The sequence below is a fragment of the Euprymna scolopes genome, chromosome 9 (genome assembly GCF_053919585.1).
Source record: "Euprymna scolopes isolate OS-2025 chromosome 9, ASM5391958v1, whole genome shotgun sequence".
Lineage (NCBI taxonomy): Eukaryota > Metazoa > Mollusca > Cephalopoda > Sepiida > Sepiolidae > Euprymna > Euprymna scolopes.
This window is the reverse complement of record NC_136490.1, coordinates 38,685,912-38,696,854: the sequence shown is the minus strand read 5'-3', so window position 1 is coordinate 38,696,854 and position 10,943 is coordinate 38,685,912. Positions and strand designations below refer to the sequence as shown.

General features: G+C 37.3%; 1 protein-coding gene across 1 annotated transcript; it reads left to right on the top strand.

Annotated features, from left to right (window-relative positions):
* The first annotated feature begins 8,628 nt into the window (after window positions 1-8,628).
* LOC145284552 (uncharacterized) lies at window positions 8,629-9,111 on the top strand. Its single transcript, XM_080133464.1, has one exon. It carries the CDS (start codon window positions 8,629-8,631, stop codon window positions 9,109-9,111), a length of 483 nt encoding a protein of 160 aa, XP_079989590.1.
* The last annotated feature ends 1,832 nt before the right edge of the window (window positions 9,112-10,943 follow it).

The window sequence follows — 10,943 nt, the reverse complement described above, 5'->3', positions numbered from 1 at the left end:
TCACATTTTTTGTCTCTGCATGTCAATCTCCATAGTAACAAATAAATACGAAAGAAAAAAACAAACAAAGAAAAAGGTGAACAGTCCTTAACAAGTCCCCCCCCTCCCACACATACTCTCTACTGTTTCTTTTCTGATTACGATCGTGCAGTTCAAAGAATTTACTGCATTAACGCATTCCCGTGTGGTGCAGCCAGAAGTAGCACACAGCGAGGTGCATATACTAAAAATGGACAGTAAAGATTAACTCATTAGTGTTAATTTATAGTGTTTTTCTTACCTGTCGGATCAACAGCATGTTATCAGGGCACACAAGCGACTGCAAAGGTGTTCATTTTTTTGCCAAACACTTGCAAAGTTTCTTTACATCAACAACCAAATTTAGCATGGCAACTGGATGTGCTACTAATCTATATAACTATAAAAGTCAGAATGTGTGTGTGTGAGAGGACACTTCCCAACGAGTTTTTTTTATCTACAGAGTTGAAATTTGGTATATAGGGTATTCAGACACGTGGAAAACTTTTTAATCGGTTTTTATCCGGAAAAAAGGGCTGCTAAGGGGTTAAAATTGAAAAATTGATATGTGGAGGCCATCAGATTTTTATCTGTTTGTCAACTGTTTTACGAATGTGCATGCGTGAATGGTTCACATGACAGATTACTTATGTTAAGAATACGTAGGTTTGAAAACACGTTTTAAAGATCGTTACGGACACATTATTCCATAATATTAAAGCATTACATTTATTCCTAAGAGCGCCATCTTCATCATCATTATAACCTAAAGAGGAAGTAGCTCAAATTTTTCCCCCTCTTTCATAAGTCCTCTTACGACCTCATTCTACACCGCATGCATTTATACTTTTTTCTACTTTCCTGGGATAAGCTGTCATTAACTGACTAATTTTTTTATATTTGAGTTTAGAATAGTAGATGCTTCAATTTGCAAATGGACTAATTCAAAGCACAGGACTCCATTATCTCCTGATACATATGGATGCCAACAATGATATTGATAACTTATGTTAATTTTTTGATATTTGCAAATTTCACACAAAGGTAATTTATGTCTGGCAGTGTTCTTAGATATGTTTTGTAAAAAAATTCATCCGATAAGTATCGAAAATCAAAAAATTTTGATCCTAAAAATAGTCTTTTTTCTTATAGATAAAAAAGAATTTTTACATGGGAATTTTTGTACGTTACACCAGTCAAGGGAGATAATTCTCAGCAAATAAAGAGAGATTCAATTCTCTGCAAATTATTTCTTCTTACCCCCCCCCCCGAAATATTGTAATCTGGAGATATAGCTCAGTGGTAGAGTATTCAACTACAGATCCAATGGTCCCCTGTTCAAGCCCGGGTGTGCCTCACCATTTTATTTTATTTTTTTCTTATTAATGAGTTCAATTTATGATAAAAGAAGAGGTACCATTTAAAATCACTGCAAATCATTTCTTCGCTTGCATATTTTAAAACATTAATCAGAAGTGACTTTTCCAAAGCATTCATTGTCAAACCCAAATATCAGCTGACGTTAATATGTAAACAAACACAGACGGAATTTGATGAACCACATAATCATTATTATTTATTTATTAATTTTTCTTTGCAAATTAGTCCAACGGTTAAATTATTCATGACAGTTACGTAGATAATATTGGTTTCTAATGGAAGTTCAATTTTTGCAGTTTATAATTTTCGTTCTTATTCTGAAAAAGTGCCAAAAAATATGTCAAAATGAGGTATAATAATACATTGTACTCTGCTAACGTTTCCTTGCAGCAGTTCAATTTCTTGCTATGATTTATACCCGGCCAAAATTCTAACGCATTCGTCAACCAATAAATTACACCACACATCATTACCTCTAAATATGGAAACATCTTTGAAACAGAGACTCATACTACATCCATTATCAGTGATTATATTATTATAATCAATACTTTATTACAATTAAAACCCATATTAATATACTCCTAATATTATATTAATAATGATCCTACTGAAATGTTACCTGCTTCATAATGAACACTCAAGAGAATTCACCAGTAGGATTTGTTGATTCATTTTTAAACTTCATTCTTTGATTCCATTCTGTGGGTCGCTTGTGATTTGTATGGACTTTTAACGGCCTTTTTGAAATGGTAAAACGTCAGTCTACATCAATAAAATCATGATACGCCTCTGAAATATATAAGTAAATAATCTGCATTTTGACTCACATTTGCGATTGAGCGCTTTATTCATTTCTTTTCAACACATCCTGACGCCTATGATTTTTTTTTTTTTTACTAAGTTGTTTTAAAATTGACGTTTATTTATCAAAAGATAATTAAGATGAGACTAATCTGAAATCGACACGCGTAAACACAAACTCGAAATAAAGGTCGTCGACGTTGTTACGACTTGCTACTAGAAAAAAGAAAACATTTGAAAAATTAAGTTTTATTATGTAGGGTAACCCGGGTCATTAGGCAACACCTTTTCACTGACTATATGTTTCATCTTCATAAAAGTTAGTTTTAAAAGTCTTTTTGTTGACTATCATGAGCAAAATATATTTGATATCTTGTTTCAAGCTTCTGAGTCTAACCTTTACTCCTGATCTGAAATGGAACACGTACATCAAATCAGCTGCCAAGGCTACTGGAGAAATGGTGGGATCATTCTACTGCTCCAGTAGATATCTCACCGCTGATGCAATTCTATACCTGTATAAGAACCAAGTACATCCAAGGATGGAGTACTGTTGCCACATCTGGGCAGGAGCTGCAAGAAGTCTTATCCTGCTCTGACAGAGTTCAAAATAGACTTTGTAGCCAAGTGGGAGATACCTTTTTCTTTTCCCTGCAACCTCTTTCCTACAGAAGAGACGTTGTGGGCCTGTCTCTATTTTATCGTTATTTTCATGGCAAGTGCTCGACTGAACTCCATTCTATGGTCTCCCCTTGCCTGACTTTCATGAAAAACACTTGTCTAACTAAAACCATTATCAATAATTTCCTCCACTCTTTATCTGTGCCTAAACCTAAACGTAGATTCCATGAATCTGCATGCCTGTGGAACTTACTTCCATTTCATTGCTTTTCAACTGATTACAATGTGGTCATCTTCAAGTCCAATGTAAACAAGTTCTTGATAAGCTGTCTCCTTAAGTAATCCAATTTATCAAATTTCCACTACTAATGATTACTACGTTATTGTCCCATTGACTACTGTACACTCATTAACCTTTATCCTTAAGTGGATTCCAGGCCTTGATAAGTAGTGACTTCTTTGTATAAAAATAAATAAATTAAAAAAATAACAATTGATTCGTGTTCATCAAAGAAGAATATATATTTTGAAAACTCAGGTTAGCTTTGCACAAACTGCAGTCAATTTGGACAAGAGGCACCATCTCTCAGGCCATTAAGCATTGGCGATACCGTGTGTTTATCTACTCCATCCACAGACTTACAGGGTTCGTACAGATTTTCAATGCCCACTTTCAAGAACTTGTAAAAGTTTTTCAAGGCCTTCACCAGACAAAATTCAAGTTTTCAAAACCAAATTTGAGGTTTGTTTTACAATCCACAGCGATTCGAAAAAGTGGCAAAAAAATCAAATATACAACAAATAAATGTTGCCATCTATATATATAAAAGGCAAAATGTGTGTGACCATTTCGTGTATGTCTTCAAAAGGCTTTTTGAGCACGCGGTTCCGAGGTTGTTACTATCGCTTACAACTGTTTATATGGGTCCTATATCATAATATGTAGGATTTGGGAACGCGGGTCGTCTCTAGATTTATTTACGTCGACTTTTATGAGATTCGCGCTATTTTGCTGTGTGCCCGGTTTGTCCTGCATTTTAGTATAAATACAGTGAAAAACGTTGGGTTCTCAGCTTTTGCTCTGCTTCCTCCCCCTTCCAACCATCATCTGGGGAAAGTGAAAACTAAAAAGTAACGATCCCGCGATGACCTCATTTAGCGTCGTCCTGTCAATCAAACCTCTTTTAGCTTTATAAGCTTTAACTGAACACGTTAACTAATTACTCTCACTCGTGGTCGAGACTGTTAAGTATTGGCATTGGTTTCCACCTCCGCGTCAAAGCTTCCGGTTTCAATCCCTCCTCCCGACCAAACGTTTTTTTTTATTACTTTGCTTATTCTTTAGTTTACCCCCCCCCCCCTACACAGGTTTATTTATGCCATTTTTTTCCGTTTTGGTTTTGGATTTTTTTTTTTTACATCGTCTTTTTTATAATATTTAAGCAGGATTATTAATTACCCCCCCCCATACACACACCTACAAATACCCGAGCAACGCCCCCCGCTAGTCTATATATAAAAGCGAAAATGTGGGTGTGTTTGTGTTTGCGTGTGTGTGTGCATTTTTGTGTATGTCTACAAAAGGTTTTTTTCGCCGGGCTTCTTGGTCGGCTCACTCCTTAAAACTTTTTATATCACGTCTAAATCATAATATCTACGACTTAAAAAAATGGGGGTCACGCCTATCTTAAATTTGCCCGACTTTTATGCGCTATTTTTGACATTTTTTTGGATCGGCACATGTTGATTCAGCTTTTTCGTATAAAAGTGTTAGATGGCTAAAGAAAGATAACTCATAAATGAATAAATGCAGAGTTATCTCCCTTCTATCGAAAGTCATTAGTTGTGCCTGGCAGCCAGACAGGACAAAAGGAGAGACGCTGGACAATATAGCCGCTGCCAAATATCGTTTACTCTTCCGTCCGTTATAAACATTTCCATTTATTCTATATGTTCAAATAAATAATGTATTTCAAATGCATTCGGTGTTTAAGGGTTATTCATACCATTTCCAGTATGCAAATACAATCGAACCCCATACACATCAATGGCGACGAGGATGTTGGATTTTAAATTCACGGAAAAAAAAAAAAACGCACATGGTGTCCGTTTTCTAAGAAGCGAATTTCCCTGAGCAGTTTTGCACATTTTTTTTGGGAATACACAAAAAAAAGTGAATTTTTTTAATAATTTTTTTTCTTGCTGACCCCCCCCCCTCACCCGCCATGGATCTAAATATGCTCGAGAACATCCTTCAATCGCAACAAATGGAATTTTTAAAAGCCCAGAACTAATTGAAAATCTGACCACTCAGTTTAACAAACAAATGTTACCAAATTCAAATTCTCTGGACTCCATAGCAAGCACGATAACGGAATTTTTGTTCAATCCGGACTTAAAACAGACATTCAACGCTTGGTATGGCCGTTGGAAAGATACGTTTGAACATGAATTTGCCTCCATGGATGACTCGTGTAGAACACGTTTACTGTTACGTAACTTGGCACAGCCGAGTATCAACGGTATTCAAACTTTATCCTTCCTAAGAAAACTGGAGACTTTACATTTGATGAAACCATAGCACAGCTATCAGAAATTTTTGGTGAGTTAGTATCCTTATTTAATATTAGATACAACTGTTTGCAATTAAAGAAAAACGATACGGACGATTTGATCAAATATGCGGGAATTGTGAATCAAACGTGCGAAAGTTTTCAGCTGAAATCGCTGACTGAGGAGCAATTCAAATGCCTCATTTTCATCGCAGGATTAAAATCACCCATTTATTGTCTATGATTGAAAAAGACAAAGACATAAAGATAAGACTTCTGACCACAGAATGTCAGCGGCTAACAAATTTGAAATGGGACACAGCAATGGTGCAACAACAAACCCCATCTGTTTCAAATATAAAATCAGTAGAGAAAAATCCTACTGGAAAAACTAAAAAAACTCCAACGCCCTGTTGATCATGTGGTGAAATGCACTCTGCTCGCTTTTGCCATTCAAAAGACACATATGTCAACATTGCTCGGATGGATTTTGTGGTAATAACTACAACACTTCCAAACTTAATATGGCACAACAAAGAGGCAAAAAACCACAGAAAAACTCTAGGACGGTTCCAGAAAGCCTCATCAAATTCAATTTTTGCTACTTTCAAAGTGAATTTTGAAGTGCGGAGAAAGTATATACTTGTTGAAATAAACAACAAACCGGTGAATTTTCAGTTTGATACTGCTTCAGACATCACCCTAATTTCACGTCAAACGTGGGAGTTGTTAGGAAAACCAACACTTAAGAAGACAAATCATGTTGCATGTGGGGCATCAGGAAAAAAATACAATAACATGTAATGTCTCTTTTCAAGAAAAGAAATTTTCAGGTGTGTGCTATGTTTCGGAAGTATCAACATTGAATCTTCTTGGGCTAGATTTCATTGAGGAATTGGACCTTTTTAATGTTCCCCTTAACACAATTTTCAGTTCCTTCAACATTAATGCTGCCACAGATGCTGAAACACATTTTAAAGACTTGCTCAAAGCAAAATTCAGCAAAGTTTTTCAGGAGAGTCTTGGACTCTGTTCTAAAGTTAAAGCAACTCTAAAATTGAAGGCAGACGCAAAACCAGTCTTCAGACCAAAGCGGCCAGTGCCATACGCAGCTTTAGCTACTGTGGAAAAAGAATTGGATCGTCTTCAACAAGAAAGAGTTATCCAACCCACAAATTATTCATCCTGGGCAGCACCTATTGTCATTGTAAAGAAGGCAAATGGTAAAGTATGTTTATGCGCGGACTTCAGCACAGGACTAAATGACCAACTGGAGACATACCAGTACCCACTACCAGTACCAGAATATCTGTTTTCAAAACTTAATGGTGGACCTTGCAGATGCATACTCACAAATGGAAGTTGATGAAGATTCCAAAAATCTTCTTACTATCAACACCCACAAGGGAGTTTCAATTTAACCACCTTCCATTTGGGGTCAAGTCAGCTCCAGCCATATTTCAACAAACCATGGACACCATGCTCACAGGATTGCCAGGAGTTTCTGCCTATATTGATGACATTGTGACAGGCACATCTCAAGAAGAACTCTTACATCGCCTCACTTCCGTGCTGGATCGAATCCAACAATATGGATTTCACTTAAGACCAGATAAATGCAATTTTTCCAAACTTCTGTGAAATACCTTGGATTTATATTTGACAAAAATGGTTGAAAACCAGATCCGGACAATATCCAGGCAATAAAGCATATACCAGCTCCAAAGGACGTTGCAACATTACGCTCTTTTCTTGGACTTGTAAGCCATTATAGTTCATTTTTACCTGAACTACATAGGTTACGAGGACCACTAAATAATCTTTTACAAAAAGATACCAAATGGAACTGGTCAAACACCTGCAAAGAGTCATTTGAGAAAATTAAAGCACTTCTCAGTTCAAATTTATTGCTGACACACTACGACTCATCTTTGGACATTACTGTTGTGATAGATGCTTCAGACTATGGAGTCGGAGCTGTAATATCACATATTTTCCCTGACGGAAGCGAAAAAGCAATTGCACATGCATCAAAGTCTTTGATGCCTACGGAACAGAAATACAGCCAAATTGAGAAGGAAGCACTTGCAATAATATATGCATATGAAATTTCATAAAATGTTATATGGCCGACATTTTACTCTGATCACAGACTTCAAGCCCTTAATAAGCATTTTTGGTTGCAGGAAAGGAATTCCTGTATATACAGCAAACCGCTTACAAAGGTTGGCAACTATGCTTCTGGACTATGACTTTTCTATAAAGCACCAACCAGGCAGCAAAATCGGCCAAGCAGATGCACTATCAAGACTCATTTCTTCTCATCAGAAAGTAGTGAAAGACAGTCATCGCTGCTATATCGGTGGAACCTGAAGTTATATCTGGACTTGTTTCCACGGTAAGATCTTTACCGGTCACTTCAGAGATGATCCAGGAGGCTACAGCTGCAGACCCATTGCTACAAAAAGTCAGAAAATTTCATCTTTCAAGCTGGTCAAAAACATGCACCAACCAGCAACTTCAACCGTTTTTTCAGAGAAGATCATCTTTATCCGAAATTAATGGAACACTTCATTTTGGAGAACGTGTGATTATCCCATACAAACTCCAGAACAAAGTTCTCAGACAATTCCACTATGGACACCAGGGAATAAATTGGATGTAAGCTCTGGCACGTGGCTATGTGTACTGGCCAAACATGGACAAGCAACTAAAAGAACTAGTAAGAACTTGTGAAAAATGCCAAATGGTTGCAAAATCTCCTCGGAAAACAACACTGCAGGCATGGCCTACTCCAGAAATTCCGTGGTCATGACTACACATGGACTTCGCAGGACCAATTAATGGACAAAACTATTTAATATTGGTTAACGCATACAGCAAGTGGCCAGAAGTCTTTCAAATGAATCATACTACTTCCAATGAAACGGTGAAGAGACTTCAAGACTTTTTCAGCAGGTTGGGTGTTCCTGAAATTTTAGTTTCCGACAACGGTACTGCATTTACCTCAACAGAATTTACAAATTTCTGTAAATAAAATGGTATCCAGCATTGACGATCTCCACCTTTCCACCCACAATCTAACGGCCAAGCCGAACGCTTCGTAGACACTTTTAAGAGAGCACTCTTGAAGTTGAAGGGGGAAGGAACTACTCGAGAGATCATAGAAACATTTCTAAGTAGCTACAGAGCTACACCAAACCCAAATTGCCTGGAGTGTAAGTCTCTCGCTGAAGCACTGATGAACAGAAAGATGCACTTACCAATGGATGCAATTCGTCCATCATCAAAGAATCATCCCAGGAGAAACAGGACGATGGAAAATCAATTCAATCGTCATCATGGAGCAAAATCACGTACATTCCTACCAGGACAAGCCGTATGGGCAAAAGATTACCGAAATAGTAAAGAAAAATGGACACAGTGTAAGATAGTACGTCGTTCTGGGAAAGTCATATATGATGTGAATGTACAATCATCTATTTGGGTCAGACATGCAAATCAATTGCGTCATTCATACCTTCCAAAGAGACAATCAAATGACATTCCATTGGACATTCTACTGGACACATTTGAATTACCTCAGAGTGTTCCCGCAGCATGCAGGAAACAAATTAAGGCTAAAAAGGAAGGTCGAATGCGAAGATCACAACGAAGGCGTAAACCAACCTCAGTCCTACAAGTTGACCCACATCACACAGGCATCATATTCAAAGGGGAGGTGTTAGATGGTTAAAGAGAGATAACTCATAAATGAATAAATGCAGAGTTATCTCCCTTTTATCGAAAGTCATTAGTTGTGCCTGGCAGCCAGAAAGGACAAAAGGAAAGACGCTGGACAATATGGCCGCTGTCAAATATCGTTTACTCTTCCGTCCGTTATAAACATTTCCATTTATTCTATATGTTCAAATAAATAATGTATTTCAAATGCATTCGGTGTTTAAGGGTTATTCATACCATTTCCAGTATGCAAATACAACCTAACCCCATACACATCAAAAAGCAAAACTAATTCGAGGCTTAAGGCATTGTTCTCGGCGCAGAATGTCCAAAAGCAATCAGCTTTGATCAATGCGGAGTTTCTCCTTATATCAGACAATTGCTATTCAATTTGGGCAATCCACTTTAAATGGGGAGCTGGCTTCCAATCATCATCTTGGGGAAGCCAAAGTGGGATAAACAAACCCCAAGAAACTGCCCCTCAGTAAATAAAAAACTGCCCCGCAGTGAAAGTTTACTCCGCTACTAATATTTGACCTCATTAAATCATTAAGTGCGGGCACCTGTCAATTCTTAATACTTAAATAAATTCAAACATCTTTCAGTTATTATTTCTTGCTGTCTGAGCGGTTAACGTCTCACGTTTTTTTTCACTTTATTTTCCAACTTCGCCTCAAGGCTTTGGGTTCGATCCTTCCTATCTCCCTACCAAAACATTTTTTTAAACTTCCCTCCCGACACAAACATCCGGGCAACGATTTTTTAAAAGAAGTTTTAGGGTTATTACTTTGCTTATTCTTTTGTTTAGATTTTGATTGCATTTCTCCCTTCTTTCCTTCTGTCACATCCTTTGGATGCTGTAGCAACCTCCTTGGCAGCAAACATCTCCATAAGTTTGTTGATACTTTGATCTACTGTGAAGTTCTCCCCCATATTAGAATCATTGTATTCTAGCCGATGCTCTTGCTGCAGATTAAAATTGGGGAGGCAGTTGTTTTGGAAAGAAATCTTTCAATGAGTTGAATGAAGATGATGTCAGCAAGGAAATAGACATGTCTTAGAGAAGGAGCTGAAGATAAGGGTCTTGTTTGAGAAGTGACAAGACTGACTTTTCAGTGACTATTTAGGCATTGAAAGGATAGATGTCTGAACAACTGAATCTTGCTTCATGAGCTTGTCTCTGCTTTATCGTTATTTTCATGGCAAGTGCTCGTCTGAGCTCCAATCTAGGCTTTCATGAAAAATACTCGTCTAGTTGAAGCCACTATCAATAATTTACCCCACTCTTTATCTGTGCATAAACCTAAACGTACATTCCATGAACAAAGCTTCTTTCTTAGAACTGCACACCTATGGAACTCTGTTCTGTTTTCCTGCTTTCCGCCTGACTACAATATGGTCATCTTCAAGTTCAACATGAACAAATTCTTGATGAGCTATCCCCTTAAGTAATCCAATTTACCAAATTTCCACTACTAATGATGATTGACATGTTCCTCTTGACCACTGTACACTCATTAATCCTTATCCTCGAGTGACCTCCAGGCTTTGATAATTAGTGACTCCTTTGTAAAAATAAAAAATCTCTGACTTGAAAGATTTATCTATATAGGCCTTAAGCATCATGAGAAAGTCGTCCTTTCTCATTGGTCTTACGTAGGTCCGTGCAAACATCTCAGAAGTGAATCCCCAGACCCATCCTGCATCAGCTTAATACATTTGGCAAACTCCTTTTCTGGAGCAGGGATGGCACTATTGCTTCCCAATATGTTTGTTGATATGGATTTCCTCAGACATTATCCAGAAAATGACGTTTTTGTTGATTTTAAAATATGTAGATTTCTT

What these genes read in the sequence shown, in the direction of transcription:
- LOC145284552 (XM_080133464.1), top strand. Translation starts at nt 8,629, where the DNA reads ATGCACTTACCAATGGATGCAATTCGTCCATCATCAAAGAATCATCCC.